This window comes from Lepisosteus oculatus, chromosome 10, assembly GCF_040954835.1.
Source record: "Lepisosteus oculatus isolate fLepOcu1 chromosome 10, fLepOcu1.hap2, whole genome shotgun sequence".
Lineage (NCBI taxonomy): Eukaryota > Metazoa > Chordata > Actinopteri > Semionotiformes > Lepisosteidae > Lepisosteus > Lepisosteus oculatus.
In genome coordinates this window covers 33250091-33269623 of record NC_090705.1, presented here as the reverse complement: position 1 = coordinate 33269623, position 19533 = coordinate 33250091, and the positions used below count along the sequence as shown (strand labels likewise).

At 38.8% G+C, this 19533-nt stretch overlaps 1 protein-coding gene across 3 annotated transcripts in view; it reads right to left on the bottom strand.

The window, feature by feature from the left end:
- Positions 1-19533, bottom strand: part of mroh1 (maestro heat-like repeat family member 1) — a 42052-nt gene that overhangs the window by 3569 nt on the left and 18950 nt on the right. For all 3 annotated transcript variants that reach the window (XM_015357481.2, XM_006635840.3, XM_015357482.2), the window contains 19 exons: positions 18275-18397; positions 17417-17496; positions 15894-16029; positions 15487-15582; positions 14567-14671; positions 12827-12962; positions 12390-12502; positions 10855-11007; positions 7735-7889; positions 6856-7021; positions 6566-6768; positions 5404-5541; positions 4599-4713; positions 3777-3923; positions 2228-2416; positions 1773-1922; positions 1021-1155; positions 800-902; positions 265-330 (listed from right to left, as the gene is read on the bottom strand). In XM_015357481.2, the coding sequence (XP_015212967.2) occupies positions 265-330; positions 800-902; positions 1021-1155; positions 1773-1922; positions 2228-2416; positions 3777-3923; positions 4599-4713; positions 5404-5541; positions 6566-6768; positions 6856-7021; positions 7735-7889; positions 10855-11007; positions 12390-12502; positions 12827-12962; positions 14567-14671; positions 15487-15582; positions 15894-16029; positions 17417-17496; positions 18275-18397 (2509 nt within the window). The remainder of the gene's footprint in view (positions 1-264; positions 331-799; positions 903-1020; positions 1156-1772; positions 1923-2227; positions 2417-3776; positions 3924-4598; positions 4714-5403; positions 5542-6565; positions 6769-6855; positions 7022-7734; positions 7890-10854; positions 11008-12389; positions 12503-12826; positions 12963-14566; positions 14672-15486; positions 15583-15893; positions 16030-17416; positions 17497-18274; positions 18398-19533) is intronic.

Below are 19533 nucleotides of genomic sequence, written 5' to 3'. Positions count from 1 at the left end.
ACTACTGTAAGAACAAAAACACAACAGTGTGGAAGCGTCAGTATTATCTGATATGTCAGTAAAGATTTCTTGGAGATGTAGCAAGTAAGCTCTCTGTGAAACAATGTGTTATTACTTAAACAACAGGTAAGTCATCACTTTTCAAACATGCTGTAAGTGACTAAGCATATTGAACAAACAATAAAAATTGGATTAGCTAAGCAGCTAGGAATGCCAGAAGAAATGTCAAAAACAGCTACTCTACAAATAAAAAGAAAAACCTACCCTTGGTAACATTCCCCATGTTCATGTGTGAGAAATATTCTTCTGGAAGATTTGCCAGCAGAAATCCTAGGATTTGCAATAAGAGAAGAAACAAGTTTCTCAATGATTTTTATTACAAGTTTTTATACTCACAGAACAAATGTGCAGTACTGTAACAATGGAAGTGATACAAGATGTTCTGAAGCCCATTACAAAACCATACAATTACTTGTCAGTATCACTGATAGTTGAAACTGGAAAAGATCAGCATAAATCTGCACTGTGTTAAGGTCTTCCTTAACAAAGTCCACTTTACATTTGCTAACGGAGTATGTCTGATCTATCCATTATGCCATAAAAGTTGTATACTAGTTGTTTAAAGGAAAAGATCTGGTCTGATTCAGTTATGAGTTCAACAGTACAGCTTTGGCGTTTTTATTCATACACGCTACAAGGTTTCCCCAACCTAATGTGGATCTCTTCCTGAAAGGACAGCTAGAAAAAAAGAAACATGTAATCATGAGAAAATCAGATTTTTCTTAATCATTCTTCTCACCTATGAACATCGCGGCACCGGCTCGCACTTCAGCCCAGTTGCTTTTGAAGAACTGAATAACTGTGATATGGTAGAAGTTCAGCATACCAGGGAAGTCCTGAATCTACAGATAGATAGACATAAAAAGAAAATGTTCTATTTTTAAAACACCGCTAGGAGAATCAAACAAAAAAAAAGGTTCATTGTCATAGAAAAATGTCTCCAAGAAAAAAATACATTACTATGTATTTAGTCAGGTCATTAATGAACTCCCCGTAGTGCAATCCTTTGTCTTCATGGAGGTGGTTTTGAAACATGGCTGTGATCTGCTCAGACCCCACAACTGGAGCGCACACACGCATAGCAAACTTACAGGCCTGGTAAAGAAAAAGAAATGGCAATATGAACGCTCACACTGGTCAGCCCTTTCTTTAGCGTCCAGAAGTCGCAACATTTTTATACAATGGTTTGTAAGTTGGGGGAAAAAATGGGAACATCTAAAATTCTGTGAAATGACAGATGGTAACGAGATGTCTCCACAATACAGTGCAAAAATAAGTACAATGGCAATTTGCGCTAAGCTATCCAACTGTACCCTGTAGATCACAAAGTTCAAATCTGATACAACAACTAGTTACAACAAATAATTCATAAAGATCACTAAGACATTTTAGCATTTGGACTTAATTTCAGTGAGGAGGTTGGGCTACTTAGTTTAGAAATTGCTTGTTTGAATCTTTTTCATAGGACAAGAGATCACAACTCATGGATTCCAGTTACATGGATGAAAACATGCATATCTGAGGCCACACACGTAGAACATCTCCCCTTCACGTTTACATTTCACCAACTATGTTTATTTCAAAACAAACCTGTTTGTCCTGTTATGGACAAACCTCTGTTTTATTTAACATAATGAAAAAGGGGAAATGTGCCTTTGGTGTAAAACAAGGTGCTGTGAATAACACACTTATATGCTTTTAGGTGTTCTCACCTTGACCACCTCCGGGCTGGGGTCGTTGAGGTGCAGGAGGAGGCTGACCAGTACATTGTGGAGCTGGTCTTTAAAGACAGGCTCTCCTGCTCCAAACTTAGAGAGGTTGCCCAACAGTGTTATGGAGGCACATCGGATTTCATCATTGTCCTGTGAATTCACAGCAGTATTAGGTTTCTTTTGGTTTTAACAGCCCTTATCTTTTACAAAGGCTAACAGCTGGAGCAGTGTTCTTAAAAGAAGGACCAAAGCCAAAGCACAAAATGTTGTAACAAGGCACAACTTGCAGTGTCTTTAAAACACACATTACGATATTTGCAACAGGACACCAAAACGGAAAAAGTGGTATTGTGTAAACCTTTCTGGGATGCTTTAAGATGTTTAAAAAGGAAATCAATTTCTGTAGGTTTTTTTTCTTAATTTACCAGTTATTGTATAATGGGAACAGAACTTACATTTTCTAAGAAAGGTTTAATCTTCATGAAGATGTACACCACTAGGAGCTGGACGTTTTTCTTGTCCAGGTATACCAGGACTTTGGAGAGGCCAGACATGGCCTCAAGGGTGATCTGTTTATCGGGATCATCTTTCTCCTCCATTCCTGAGCTCATTGCCGCCAGCAGCTCTTTGGCGTACTTGTTCACCTGTTAGTTTGGAACAAAGAGCCGTGTCAGTTTCCCCCCATGGCTCGTGTACAAATGGAGCACATTAAAAAAAAACAAAACAATAAAAGGAAGATTATGGATATAATACTTACGTCACCGCAGTTCATGTGAGACAGATATTTCATTACAGTGAATATGAAAGACATGCACAGTGCTGAGAAAAAGTGTGTAAACCCCCAAAAGAATTAGAGGAATTACACATCTGTACAATGATTCCCTTTGTTTAACAGAAACCAGTTAAACTGCTTTTTTCTTAAATAAGCAACAGTTTATATCTACCCAACGTTTTGAGACACAATGTATAAAGCAGAAACAACTAATCACTTAGAAAAAGAATATGTGAACTAACAAGCACACCCTTAGCAGAATTAAGGCCGTAATTAGAATCAGGGCAATAAATAATTGGATGACAAGTAAAAGAATGAGGCTGGCCATCTCCGTTCCATACAAACTTGGTATGTGGACATGTCATGCACAATCAAAGCTCATAGCAGAGGGCAGAAAAAGAGTTGCTGACACTCAGTCTGGTCAGAGTTAAAAAAACATGTCATCCTTCAAGTGACAGATAGACTGTCTACGAGTGGAATATTAAAAACTATGATGTCTACCTAGGATTCCCCAAACAGCCCAGAAAACCATCAGAGTAACATCAGTTACTCAGAGTAACATGGATCTTCAGGTCTTTCTCACAGCAGTTTATGACAGTGTTTATGTGTTAGCTAACAGAAAACTGAAAAAATGAATTAATTTTGTTCTTGGGAAAATAGCCAGGAAGAAACCATTGCTCTTTAACAAAAGAATCTTACCACACATCTCTCACCAAAGAGATGCTCGCCAAAGAGCACCCAGACAATCCACAAGACTACTGGAAACAAAATGTATTTTGGATTGGACAAGTCCAGCCTTAAGCCCCATTCAAATGTTATGGTAGATTCTTACATAGTCTGTGCAAGGAAACCACCAAATGTCTTGAAACATTCTGTAAGGAAGAATTGGCCATAATTTAAAAATGCAAGATCCAGGAGACTAATACACAGTTAAAGCAAAAGTCTAGTTGAAGGCATTGCTGTTCAAGGGAGATTCACTAGTTACTGAAACTAAGGGCTTACACATTTATTAACACAATATTTAATGATGGATCATTTTGATGATTAAACCTGTCTTGTACATGTTTAAGCGGGTTATATTCATCTATTTAGACTTTTGTGATGATCTTATTCCATTTTAAGTGAGGACCAATCTAAGGAGTTCATACACTTTTTCTCTGCACTGTTCATGTATTACTCCCTTTCTTGTCTTACAGAGGAGGCAGCTGAAGACCAAGAGGATGGTACTGTACCTTTTCCGGAGATCCTACAGCAATGTTCCCCAAGCCTCGCACAGCCAGCATGCGGACTACACCACAAGGATCAGAAATCCTTTCCATCATGTTGTTCATGAGCATGTCCATCATCATCAGCTCTGTCACAACGTGGTGGTTCAAAAGCTTAGGAATGACAACATTGAAGGAGTGAGAAAACAGCTCGTTTATACAGTACCTGCCAGTTTAGGTACTGTCTCAATGCAATCTTGTACTAGACTACATATTAACTGAAAAATAATGGATGGATTTTTCACACCACTCCTCTATGTAAAAAAAAAGCACTTCAAAAGAACACAGAATGCCAATAAATAAAAGAGAGACTACCACTTCTAACACAAAAGAAGTCATGTTGGCTACCAATCTACAAACAAGGACCTCTTTAAACAGGAAAAAAATCAGGACCATGTCCTTAAGTTAAAAGTAAATAGGTGTGTTAGTATTTTATTGTGATATCTTGCTCTGTTTTCATCTGTGATTGTTTCTAATCAATTCCATTCATATTCATGTAACTTCCATTTTCAAATGAGGCACTGCGATGGATATATACTGTATGGCACAGATCCCTCCCTCTATCCCCACCCCCAATCACTAAGCAAAATTTGTAAGGAATTAAACATTAAATAAGAAATACATTTAGGCATATAAGCATTTTACTTTTGAAAGTATAATTCGGTAGGACTTTCTCGATACTTGGAAGATGCTAAACTAAACTGAAGTGAAAACCTGACTGTGACAAAAAAATAACCTTATTAAATAACTACGGTTCACTGCTCTCTCATTCCCAACTTCCTCACTAACCTCTGAGAAGAAAGCTGTGATGGTCACCCTCTGGCACTCATAAATGTTGCTAAGGCTTGGGCACAGGTTTTCCACAATGCCAGGCAGACGTGGGCCAGCATGTTTTGCCATAGCCCTGTTGATAAATAATCACTCAAACTCACTTTGCTGCACTACTGAAACAAACTGTTAAAAAAACCCTCTACAAAACTGTTAGGAAACTGTAGGCCTTCATCAAAGAGGCCCTGTTGAGCATTAGATTTCTGTAATTACAACTGGTACAAAATCTTAAAATGTCTGCACACCATGGTGCCTAAAAATCAAGATTTAAACTGTAAACAACATGATTCACCTGTGGAAATTGCAGAAGGCTTTTCAGCATGACAAAAACCAATTATATTCTCTTCGAAAATGCTGGAAAATGGACTTTCTTTAGAATTACTGCACATGAACTCGCACGCTAAGAAGAAAAGCAAACACGCTGGGAAAACGTTGTTGAAGTGGACATTGCAAAACAAAGTGAAATAAGTAATGCTCATGCTTCCAATATTGTATGTGAACAAACAGTATGGAAACAAAGAAGGCAAATATCTGTACTATGATAAATACTTGAATTTTGTTTAATGTTCTCTTTAAGTCAACTGAAACAATAAATTGAGTTACTGGAAAAGAGAGACACATTCCCACATTTGAAATCCTTTCCTCTGGAAACCTACCTGGTGAGTTTTCGACATTCCACGCGGCAGTGTCTTCCTGCTTCGGGGGTGGTTTCCCCACAGAAAGCGAGTTTACCCTTGCACGTTTCTATCGCACGAGTCGCTCGTACCTGGCCAGAAGAGTAACGCCAGCCGTGTGCTGCGGAGGATCCTTCATCTTCTCCCAGGCTCCCTCCAGGTCCAGGGGCTTCACCACCTCCTCCAGCTGAGCACGGGCCAACAAGATACGCAGGGCCTCCACTGCCACGCTGCAGCAAGGACAACCACGGCCCAAAAATGTTGACTTTGGGGTGACTGTTACACTCTTACCTTACCAGAGGCTCAAAAATGAGAAAAACACTCCACAGCTCTATAGTGTATACTTCCCAGGCAGGGTAAGGCAAACATAGACCAGCACTGTTCAATCCAGGCTCTGGAGCTCATTGTGTCTTTAAAGCAGAAGCTCCTGAAGAAGCTGTTTAACTTGTCCGATTAATAATAATAATAATAATAATAATAAACTTTATTTCATATAGTGCCTTTGAAGGTGGCATCTCAAAGTGCTTTACAGAATGACAACAATAAAAAAAATACACAAGATATGCACAATGTAAATACACAATGAGAGGACATGGTAGATGGTGATACTTAACACAGTAGGAGCAGAGGGATAAATAAAAGAACCGGATAAGTAAAGGCCCTTCTAAAGAAGAAGGTTTGAGTCTGGATTTGAAGGAGTTTAGGAAAGGCAACTCTCTGATACCCTTGGGGATAGAGTTCCAGAGCTTTGGGGCATAACAGGACAAGGCCCTGTCACCCACAGAGTGTAGAAGGGCTTGGGGGACAGTTAGGAGATGAGAATTAGAAGAGTGAAGGTTGTGAAGTGGGGAGTAGGATGACAGTAGGTCAGAGGTGCAAAGCCATGCAGAGCCTTATAGGCGACCATGAAGATTTTGAAGTCAACATGAAACCTGACAGGAAGCCAGTGCAAGGACTCCAGGACAGGAGTGATGTGATCATTCCTTATCACTCATTAAGCCAGTAACCAGCTGGTTTAGTGCATTAAAAGCATCAGGTTAAGGATCGGCCAATCCTGATGTGGACCATTGAAGGGCCACGTGGATACCATGTGGTGAGATTGTGTGTTCTAAAAGCAGTCAGTCCATAGGAAGTAAAGAAATCAAAATGCAGTCTTTGCTATTTAATTTGAAAATGGGAGAAAATCCTTTTTGCTAGGACCGCTTGAAAGATCGCAGTCCAGGTGGAGGGATCATAGATTTGAGTAGCACTCACCCACACACATCAAAGGTAGCTGGGGGCTTGCCAGACGACCTCCGGTCTTGGCTAATGCAGTTGCTGTTGATGTCCTTGGGGAGCTGAACCCCAACGCTTGAGCCTAGGCGCACGAGCAGAGCGCTGAAGAGCTGAGGAAACATGGCCAGGACAGCCTCCTGGGTTTGGCCGTTCAGCATCATCTCACGCAAGGCACACGTCATCTGTCAAAGGCACAGAGATTGAATTGGGCACAAATGCAGTCTTGACTGAAAAACTCAAGAGTCTGAGACATTTCCACGATTACTTACAGCTAAGGGATGACTGGTTGCTAGTTTTGCTACAGTGGATCTCAGCATGGATTCCTTCTTGTCCACAAATGGCACCATCACATTTAACTTCTCAATTATTAGCTCCATGATCTGAGATGCCAAAGTGCTATCAGCACCCAGAGCTATCCACATTTCACAGCACCAACTTAAGAAAAAATAAAAGAAATAAATGAGTATATGCCCCACTTCAAACTAATCATGTAATATATGTCATTTCTTTTCAGAAGAGGCACAACAAGAGTACTTTGATGCATTTAATTAAAATGATGAACCAAAATTCACATTTGGAGGTGTAGATGATCCTGGGCAGAATTTACCCAGTGGGTAAAAATGCTTCTAGCTCCACCAAACTAGCTCATTAATATTAGAGTAATAAAAAACCTTAAAAGAACGTAACCGCGCATGGATTGTACAGAGTACTTCTAAGCACAATGACATTGCCATATTTAAGAGAAAAACAGAAGAGAAGATCACTTTATTAGCCATATATAATTTCTTTGTCTTTTTCGCATACCCCAACTTGCTCTCCATGAGACACACAGACACACACAAACAGACAGAAGCTTGGGGTTAGAGCGCAGGGTCAGCCATTGTACAGCGCCCCTGGAGCAGTTGGGGTTAAGGGCCTTGCTCAGGGGCCCAATGGATTAGGATTCCTCTGCTGGGTGAGGGATTTGAACCGGCAACCTTCCAGCCACAGGCGCAGATCCTTAACCACAGAGCCACCGTTCCGCCCATTTGTTTTTTAAGAGAAGGAAGATAATATAAATTGTGCAAGTTAAATAAGGCTTTTTTCAAGGAAGCTACAAAATGAATACTAAAAAAATCGTACTTGGCTTTGGAATATTCAGTTCTTACTTGTCAAAAGGCAGAGGGTAGGAGATAAGGGTGTTCACGACAGTCTGCAAGTGCTGGGTGGCCAGAATGAGAATGGACTGGGCCACAGCTACTTTCACTTGCTCCTCTGCAATCGACTGGAGTCGAATGTGAAGAACCTCAAGGATTTCAGGAACCTGTAATAGATCAGAAGAGATCGACTTTCCCGGTTACTGAGGGCTGATTATACGGCATTGCCGAAGCCCGAATTGGTTACAACTTGGGTTTATTGTTAAAACAGTCTAAATATAAATCCAGTAACAGCAATTCTGAAACACAGGGTAAAAATCAAGGACAATCTCTGTGAAATCAATTAAAATTTAGCAGTTTTGATACTTATATCTATATGTTAAAATCAAAGCTGAAAGTTCTAGGTGAAGCCGACAGAATGAATCACCTGTCGATATCCCATAATAATCCTGTCAATGTGTTCTCAATGACGGCACAAAGTCTAGTTTTCAGAGAGGGCAAGCTGACCTTTTACAATATGTGGCAAATACATTTGATGTGCAGTTTTGTCTTCCAGCAGAAACCTGGAAAAACACAGAGTCAAGCTAATCTAAAGCAACACAGCTCTCCCTTATCTTCAACATACAATCAAAATCACCGAATGCCAGGGATATCCCAATGTAAACAATGTGATTTTCTGTACAGAAGCTGCTTACTTCCCATAGACATTGCAAAATGCAGTGTAATGTCTGGTGTGTGTTACTGCGTGCGAATTCTGCAAATCAAGTGTATTTAATTTTCTTTTTCATAAATATACAGTGCTTTAAACCATTCAAGTGAACTACAGGAAGATCCGCATTAACCTGTATTGTACAATGCATTTTGTCAAACATGGACAACAAAAGCTATATAATTACAGTATATATTTTCACAATGTTTTCTGAAATTGTATTAATGAAACATAAAACAAAACAATAACTAAACCATTTCAATATGTCAAGAAAAAACACAGACGTGACACAAACATGAAAACATCATTAAACTGTTTATAAATGCTAGAAGTGTGTAAAAAAATATTAAAATGTGTAATAACTCAATTTTAGTAGCAAATTGCGTGAATTTCTATCCTATGTAGTAAGTTATGTTCAATGCTTATTCTCTACTACAAACAAAAGACAATGGCGCCCCCTGTGAAACCTAGAATGTATTTCAAATGCCATTTTTTCTAGAAGCAAAAGAAATTGTACTCACTAGTGACTGTGAAATAATACATACAGTAACTTGCAAAAGTAGATCTTTGCACATTTTTCACATTTTGTTTTTTCAAAGCAAAAACAAAAAAATAAATAATTCATATGAAAGAAAAATGGAAAAGTCGTGATTGTATAACCCTTTTGCTGTGGCCAACGTGACTTCTGGTGAAAAATTACCTCAACAAGACAGACACTTTTAGTTGAGTGGTCTCCGTCTGAGCAACAATAGTAGTTCACACAATTTCAGAATAAATACTGTACAAATGTCTTTGTAAGGTCCTTCAGCCAGTGAATTTCAAGCAAAAAAAAAGGCACTTTCAAAATAACTTAGGGATAAAATGGACTATCGCTTCACTTTGATAATGAGCTTTAAGAAGCCATCTTAAAGGAGCTATATAAAATAAAATTTTACAGAATGCCAACAACAACAACAAAAAAAACACAATAAGAGGAGACAGTAGATGGGGGTACTGAAAACACTAGGACCAGAGGGGTAAATAACAGAACCAAATAAGTAAGGGCCCTTCTAAAGAAGAAGGTTTTGAGGCTAGAGAACGTCTTTGAGAATGGTGAATTCAATTATTATGAAGTGGAAGGCACCCAGACACTATCCGAGTCTATCAAAGGCACCACGAGGCCAATGGCAACTCTGAAGGAGTCCAGTGGCTAACAAGGGAGAAAATATCCAGGGGTCAACATCTCTCAATGAATCCAAAAACATTTAACATAACTTTCCACATAGTTTGTATGAAACTGAAAAAGAAACCCCTCAAAATCTCAAATCCCACACGAGGTTTGCAACAAAGCATTACTGCAAACGTGGCAAATCTTTTGGTTGAACTAAACTGGAACCGTTTTGGTCTAAATGCAAAGTGTTGCATCTGACACACAACCCAACCCCAGTGCATCACTCAGTCAACACCAGCCCTACTGTCAAGCATGGAAGTTGTAACATTTTATTTTAGATCTGCTTCTCATCAGCAGGGACTGGGAAGCTTGTCAAGACTGATGGGGAAAAAGATGAAGCAAAGTACTGGCAAAGCTTAGAGGAAAATCTGTTTCAGACCTTAATCTGGGACAAAAAAAAAAAATCACCTTTCAGCAGGACATTGATCCAAAGCTACCCTGGAGCGACTTAAGAATAAGAAAGTGAATATCCTTGAGTGAAGCAGGCAAAGTCCTGACTTGAATTCTACTGGGAATCTGCTGAAAGACGTGAATATTGCCATCTATAAGTGACCCCCAAGCAAACTGAGTTTAAGCAAATCTGCCAAAAAGAATGGGCAAAAAATTGCACCAAGCTCATGTTCAAAATTCGTTAAGACTAGCCCAAAAACACTTGTGGTTGTAAATGCTGCCAGAGGTGCTTCCATCTAATATTGAGGTCATGGATCTGAGTCATTTTGCAACCAACATAATTAACTTTTTTCTTTCTTAAGATATTACTGACAATCGGTGTAACTGTATCTTACCCTTGACTGATCAGTCCTCAGTTTGAGCCTTCAGGTTTGGAGTAAAATATTAAGATGAAAAAAATCTGTATGCATCAATTGAGGACTTCACAAAATGGGAAAACACAGGAATTGTCCGAGAGCTTTTTCGAGACACCGTATATATTAAAATTAACGAAAATCTCTCCTTTACTCTTCTCATTGATACACATTATAAACCATGGTTGAAGTTATTGTCCACTGACAATATTTTGATGACACATTTTAATTCAAAATAGACCATTTAAGCCTGATAAGCCTTTTGGTATTTACACCCATAATTTTTACATATACAAATAAATGCTACAAAAAAAAGGTCATGCTTACCATGCATTTACAGCACCAAGTTCTTAAAGCTGCTGAACACAACAGGGGAACAAATTACGGGAGACAGAAAATAATTCGCTCACCAGGTCTTGCAGTCCAGCACCACGGGTTTTGAGAATAGTGTTTAAAACCACACTCGAAGCTCGAGAGCAGTTGGGCTGCAAATCAACCAGGCCTTCAAAGAGCATGAAAATGAGCGTGTTCAGCTGCTGTTGGGGCAGGCGCTTGCTGATGATCTGAAGGTGAAGAAAACACGTTACCGACAGGAAAACGATTAAACTCCAAAGCAGCGCAAAAATTCTCCCACGAGATGCGATTGTGTCGACACGGTTTTGGCACCGTGCTTAGGAAATTCGGAACTGGCAGGTCACAGGCTCAGATCCCTGACTGGGATAGGGCCGCTGTACCCTTAAGGAAGTCGCTTCACTTAAATCGCTTCAATAAAATATCCACCTGTATGAAGGGGTACAGATGTTAAGTCCATATTACTTAATGTGTCAGTCAAGTAAATTAATAATACACACACGCAGCGGAGAAGAAAAAACTGAAACACCAATGTAAAGTCACTCAAGATGGCACTGGGCCATTGCATGCAGCCATTACAGTCTGTATAGAGTCCATCAGTAACTGGAATTCAGAAATAGGGTTGTGACACCATCAAGTCAATCAACTCACACCTGGTTGATAGAGGTAAGAAATGGTGTCTTAGGCATTTCACCAGAATATTCTAGAAATGCTCAAATGGCCATGGATGAATAAGATCAATGTTATTCAAGCCACTGGGAGACCACATATCTCTGCGGATCTGAGCATTGTGATTCTGGAGATCAGCCCTCCCAACACAAAAGAACATGAGGTAAAGATGACCACTCAGTACATTATGTAATGATAAGCATTGACCAGGCCTCCTAAGGGAATGATTGCTCCTAAACCATGCCAGGAAAATGCGAGTCATATCATTAGGAAGGTTGGTGCCACATGTGCACTCATCTGCAACATGGTGAGGAGTCTGATATCACATTCCTCCCATGCTTGATAGCGCATTGCACTCAACGAGCAAATATGCTCTGAGGAGTAGTCAGATGAGTAGTTTTGATCAAACTAGCTGCTCTTGCCCCAGGTCGAAATTTGTAGTCAACGGATCTGCAGTTGCTCACCCATTTTGACTTGCAGTTCCAAAAAAAAACACAAGGACATCCTGATCCTGAAGTATGTGTTTCAACCGACTGCTGCCCTTTATTGCTGATGTCTATCCCTTGATTTCCAAGCTGACAATGCCTTAGACACTATCGCTTCTGAATCATCATGCTGGGCTGTCTTGGTCACTGAAGCTCCACACCAATGCACCCCAGCATTGAAACCCTCTTACAAAGTCACTGATATCTCCGCCCTTGCAGCCAGACTAAGTATAATTATAGGCAATGAGGCCTGTTCGGCATTTTTATACCTGACTTTGAGCATGCTGGGATGTTATCTGTTTAATTAGCGCATGAGCCAGGGCTTTGAGGAAGCCCTTGCTTTCAATATACTTGATGTCTCTGCATCCATTTCCATTTTTTTTTAACCCACTGCCTATATAAACACATATCCACACTCTTAACAGTACTGCACTCTTTACCTTTGTGAGCTCAGAACATGTTTTGTACAGGACAGAAGGGTCAGGATTGTCCAGTTTATCTCTCAGGATAATCAGGCTTTCAACTGATTCATCTTTGTGGTCTAGGGCAAACCCTGAACAAAATAAAATCTCAGTTAGTGGTCCACAAGGTGAAATTCCTAATATTAAGGAAAATATCACAACTGTTCTTTGTTTCATAACTGGGAGCAGGCTCCTTTGTTAGAAATGTATTTCTACATTGTTACACACAACCTCCAAAAGTGAAAAACAAATGCTGAAAAAAGTTATGACAAATGAAATCCTAGGCTGTGAGGCTGCAAAATGTGTTTCTTGGTTAGCGGTATGCAGACTTCCTATAGTCACTGTATCCTGGAATACAATTTTGAGATACATTTCAGTATTTTAACCTACAATAATTATGCGTTTGATCCCCATACCTTCGTAACGAAGCTGAATGTTGAGAAGAGTGTAGATGCAGTCCATAGCGGCCTTGCGGACTACCGGATGTGGATCGGTACATCTTGGAGCCAAACGGCCCAGCAGGGCACCCAGGTTATGAAAAGATACCATGTTCTACCGACAGAAACAAACAAGCTGTTAAACTACTGATTTATAATACACTAGTGAGTCCGGATATTTGCAACACTTACCACAAAAAAAAAGCAAAGTGAGTACTACTTTATTCATCACTGCATAAAAAGACTACAACTGCTCTTCATAGTAGTTCACCCTTTATAAAACCATTAAATGAAATCTGGTATGTAAAAAAAAAAACAAGAAATTAAAAAATGTAATAATTCTGACTGGAGTCGACATCACATAAATGGGCACTGGTGTTCTAGATTCAGTTTAAAGAAAAGCATTAAGGTTACCTTAATGGACAATACTTTTTGGAAAATCAATCTGTATAAACCTATGCACATTTTGCACATATTCTATTGTTTATGATCATCATATTTTGCACACACCTATGTATTTATTTTATATTTATTTTGTATAATTTTTCGTCTATTCTGATGTCTGTTTTTGCTTGTTTTGGGCTGGACTGCTGTAACACATCAATTTTCCTTCGGGATCAATAAAGCCTTATCTATCTATCTTGCTGCCTGGACTTAAAACATTCCATGTCGATTTGTCCGAAACTCTTTTGTATTGAATAGCGGAAACTATGTGGAGATGTGAGAATTCTGAAAGACGGTTCACAAAGTCAACCCACAGGACTACTATAGGACTTCAGGAGAAACGAGAACCCACGCATACATGTGGACATTAAGAGGATGTGCAGTGAAGAACAAAAGGGAGGTTACAAACGAGAAAGGGCGTTTGGATCATCTAGCTTGTTTGGTTTCAAGGTTTAAATCCAGTCAGTTCTTGAAAGAAACCAAGGGTACCAGCTTTAACAACATGTCTGCCTACAAGCTTTGTTTCTCTCACAGCCTCTTAAATAAACGTCCTCGTATTTCCCAGCTGTGCCTGGTTCATGCTTAACTGCTGCTCCTCAAGATTCCCATTGGGTTGACTTTATCAATGTCTTTGTGCCTACTTGAACGAACGTCACTCATAGCCATACCTATTTAAAGTTTAAAAAGTGTTATACTTTCACAGAAGGACATTTCTTTAAACCTAGATGTATGTGGTTGCTCTTCTCTGGACTGATTCCGGAAGCAGTGATGTTATTTTTAACAGCACATTAATCAAAAATGTACTCAAACGTCTTAATTTATCTTACAAGCACATTGAACAATAACATTGTAATATCCCTATTCTAACTTTAAATTATATATACGAACATTTTGGTTGCTTTTTTTAATTGCTTCCATACAGTCTACAAGATGAAAATGAGGCGCCAACATAAACCTTAACTCCCAGACAGCTTCTTCAAGTTCAATGTTTAGCATCTTTTCTTCAGTCTGTATTAAAAGTGTGTTGTAGATGCAACAATGGAATTCTAATTCTTCAAAAAACTACAAGTTGAACACCATTATTATAATTGAAATGAGCAAAATGGGTGAAAAATCTACTTTCTAATGTTTTTCTTCCTTCTGAATATGAAAGTCCAAAAAATATTACATACAAGGTTTAAGGTATACAAGGTGAAATGTATAATCTACATGCTTATTAACTAAATACACACCTGCATTTATCAACAAATGGGTTTAATAATGAGCTGCTCCTACCTTGACACTGAGATTCTCCAGATAGAAATCCAGCATCTCTGCTGTCATCTTCACAGCCCTTTCACGCTCAAAATCCTGCGCCGAGCTCAACCACCCCTCAATGTGCTTAAGGAGCAACACCAAAGTGGACTTTAAAGTAGTGCGATCATGGAACATATACTGTGCAAGATCAGGATTTGAGTGTACAGGCATCTCTTAATTTCCAAACGTAATTTGTTCAATGAAAAGTATTTGTAATAATAAAATAAAATAATAAAATAATTAATCAACATTTAATTCCCATTAGATTATAGGAAATTCTCTGCTACAATTTTCAGACTACTTTTGTGTAGTACTTGAAATAAATTAAAATTAATTACATAAATTGAAGTAAAGAACGTTAAAATACGGTACAGTTTTCATTATTACAGATGCAGCCATTCAAAGTGTTAAAATTACATTTAAGGTTTTACTAAGGATATAGTAAACTGAACACTTTCTAGAAAGCTGACCTTGATAAGCAGGAGTTAAGAAGGAAGTACTCTCGTTGTGGCAAAACCAAGTTTGTATTTCACAAAATATGTACAGTCTACATCTGGACACTTTGTAACACATAGTGCACAATTAGGATGCTTTGACCTACACTACTGCACCGAAGTAAATTCCTACAGTGGGATGCTCAATAGCAAAGTGATTTTGTTCGCTAGATCCAAAACATGCTCATTTGTTTAAAAAAATCCATATTAATTTGCACACTGATGTAGTAAAAATTTGTTAATCAGATGGTCGGAAATCAAGAGATACCAGTTATTTATTAGCTGTATTAAAACACATTCCAACTGTTATTTTGGTGTAAGTAGAAAACAATGTTACATTCAAGAAATAATTAGAATAAACCATATAGCACTTTATAGACATATATATTTCCTCAGCGTTCTTACCTTAAATATGTTCTGGAGACCGTCAGGACTCAAATCGTGAGCCAGAATGTTCTTTAATAAATCCTGTAGAGCACTGAATGTGTCTGCGTACAAGGCCTGTTAACAAATCCATGCAGACAGACAAAGCTAAGTAATTACAACAGATCTAAAATAACATGTTTCATCTTCAGGTTAAAACTATAAGATGATGGAAGGAATTTTTTTGCAGAACTGCTAGTTAAGTATGTGGTTATCTATAAAGTTACCGATTTAAACTGTGAAATGTCCACATCTAAACTGCAAGGTTATGATTTTATAGCCTGCGGTCTCTTTCAGGAGCTCTCGGGAGCTTGGTAGTGTCAGGATAAAGAGCCACTGCATCAGGCCCTTCCGAAAATATCACTACAAGGATCATGCTGAAACCTCACCTCTCTCTGCTGAAGGTCGTCGGCTTCCTCATCCTTCCCCCTGTCTGCATCCACAGGGGGGAGCCCAAACACACTGTTTAGACAGGTGCGTAACATGTCAAAGTTTTCATTTTCTGTCAGCGCAGGCTCTAAATTGCTGCTCCATGAGTCAAAGACAAACAGCTGTTTTTGTCATAGATAAAAATGAAGGCTGACTATATATATATAATTTAAGAAACCGTTATTAAAACTGCATCCTCCATATGGCTTTGATAGGTACAGTAGATCATTTTTAGTACCAATGATCCATTGGTCTAAGAGTAGTTTAAATTACATCCTCCCTCAAAGACCAGTCACCAGACAATTAAAACAAACTTAGGATTAATATTTTTTTCAGCATGGCATTAACCTGTGATTAATTAAAACCAAAACGGATCTTCCATCCATCCATTTCTAACTGCTTTATCCAATACTAGGTTGCAGGAGAGCCGGAGCCTATCCCAGCAAGCAATGGGCACAAGGTAGGAGGTACCACAGATGGGAACGATCCATCATGGGACACATAGAGACAAACATGCACACACTCACACTAGGTCCAATTTTCCCAGAAGCCAACCTACAAGTACGGTGTGTTTTGTGTAAATATAACCCAAAAAAGTATTGCTTTCTTCAACGGAACAATAGGTTTATTCCATGCTGAAAAAAAGAAGAAAGAGAACACAACGTTTCGGCCGTAGAGCCTTCTTCAGGTGTGAGAGAGACAGGGCTTTCTTCAACTGAATTCTGAAGTGAACAGATGCAAATTTTCCTTAAAAGAACACCTTCGATGTATAATTTGCATAAACTTCCAGTATTTGGTATTAGTAAATCCTGTATGTGATTTATCGAAGGGAGAGACAAGGTAACTGCTGGGGTTCAATTCCAGACCTGGAGTGCTATCTAGGTGGGGTTTTCCTCTGGGTTCTCCAGTTTCTGCTCACTATCTAAAAACATGCCAATTAATCTACCGGCTTCAAGCTGTGAGTGTTTGTGTCTGCACTGCGATGGACTGACGTCCCATCCAAGGTGTATCCCACCTTATACTCATTGCTTGCTGGGATAGGATCTTAAACTGGATTTAGCAGTTAGGAAATGGATAGATTTCAAACATCTCTTGGTGCAAAAAGCAACAAAGATGGCCAGGTAACGATTGAACATGGAACCTTTTTTTGACATGATGCTCGTTTCATTCATGAAAATTATTAGCTATTTTATGGTTCACATTAAACAGACCCTTTCAGACATCTAGCTATATAGGCAGTGCAAAATGTGACCTTTGTTTCACCACAGATGTAGAGTACAAAGTGCTTCTTTTACTTTGACCGCACAAGACTAAGAAAAGCCATTTAAAGCCACACAACTACTGAAATAAATTTGTTTTACAAGACAGGCTTCCATTTTGACATATACAAACATGACATTTTTTGCCAGCAGCACTGAAAGTTTGAAAGGTTTGAAAGTTCCTATTGAGGTTTAAGTACTATTTGGTCACCATGTAAGGATACATCAGGTTGGCGCAGGTGGTCATGGCCTGGTGGCGAATGGGAGTCTTCAGCACTTCTACTGGTTCACTTTTAATGAAATCCTTTGAACAGGGGGAAAAAAAATCAGGAATAATGATCAACACACAACAGTCACTCTTCTTTTAAAATAACAAAAGGCAATGCACGCTGTCTGTCCTCTTTTGTGAATGTGTATATATAGGGGGAAGAAGCAAATTACATGAAAGTAAGGAAAACCGGTTTTCCTAAGGATGGAATTCATACTGGTTACATTTTTCTACTCACACATTGATATTTGTTCATTTGTTCTCGGTTTAATGCTGAAGAACTGAAAATGAACTGTTTACGTCTTTGTATTTCATCACTTTTAATATAAATTCCAATACACACAAGATTTGTGAGTCACGTTAACATGTTATTCGGAAAACATGTACTAGAGCAACGTATGTCTGACAGCTCTTATTGATACATCATTTAAAATACTTAGGAGCTGTTTTTCATGCTTCATTGATTCTAAACCAATATTGGTTTCTGCGAAACTGGGTGAATAGGACCATCATACATGGAATGGATTAATAAAGCAGTGTTACAGATTAAATAAGAAAACACAGCTAATTGCTTGAAGAGGAAAAGTGATTAATTTAAATGCGTATAGGGCCCATTAGAGGCTGACCTGAATGGCACCAGGCACACAAACATATTGCAAAAAAGACTGAGAGAATTTGAAAAAAAAGAGAAAACAAAGTTGTTCTCCTAAGATTGGAAGTAGTGGACGAAAAAAAAAAGATAAGAACTCCCATCTGCTGATCTATATGGTCTTGAAATCAGGGATGAAACTACATTCCCGTGAAATATACTGACCATCATGAGACCCATCAGCTCCTGCTTTCGGGAAAACATGTAGCTCTGTCTCCGCACACAAGCGCTGATGGCCCTGGCGATCAGCCCCACACTCTTGATCAGGCTCAGCTTCATGGTCAGATCCTGCACAGCGTCAAACAGAGACACATACCGCCTCAGCCTGATATTTCAAGGTAAGCGACCGCAGAGGCTTAAAAACAAGACTGTGGTCCTCGCAACATTGCAATCTATTGGCAGGAGGAGATTCATTCAGCAAAAGGCTCTGGAAATGTATTTAATATTACAGACTCGATGCAATTAAAGTACAAAACCTTTAGTCCAGGTTCTCAGTTAATTTGTGGGATCAAAACCTGATGTTCAAGTGCACAGGAAGGAAAGAAAAATTCAGTATCCCTACTGACACATCACCCTTAAAAACAAATGACGCATCAGGTCAGGCACTTGGCCGGAGTCTCCTGGCCAATCTCTCCTCAAAGACCAAAGGGATAACAAAATTCACCTCCAGGTGTGAACAATTTAGGAGAGGAAACGCATTCAATAGAGTTCATTGGTTGTACTGTAGTGGATCCTATAGGGCATGCACCTGGCGAGACGAGTTAAACTTAAGGTTTCTAGTGTTTATCTAGGCTGATCATTGGGTCTGCCAGATGCAAAACCAAATTTGTAAAAAAAAAAACGTATAATGTTTCCTTAATTCTCATTTTACTTGCCAAGAAACTGGCTGAAGAATCAGAAACAAATGTCACAATGAAACTTCTGTGTAGCGTTTCCGATTCGATTTAAAAACTGTTGTTGATTAATGTTAGACGCTATCATGAATTACAGGATTTCTGCAGGTGATCAATTATTTTTTCCATTTTTGTCATTTATGACCACACACCCTTAAATGGAATCCAACGCAGAGATCCTGGCTTCATTTTAAATTGTACACACAACAGATTTCCATCGCAAATCGTGCATTTAAAAATGTAATTTTAGATATGAAGGACACCAAAAAAATCTGTTCTTTCTCCAACAACAAAGGTGGCCACAGAAAATGCAAGCTTCAACTGTACTTAATGCTACTGGAGGAAAGATGTGTAGAAGAAGAAAATATTGCAAAAGGAAAACAATAAAAGCAAATACGAATACCAAACAGTCACCTCCTTACCTGTATTACATAAACTCAGGTTTCCAGAATATTCATTTTGTTCACAGTTACATTTCGATCTTTTGATCATGGTTCTTACTTATAAAAAAAATGTAGCTTACACATCGAC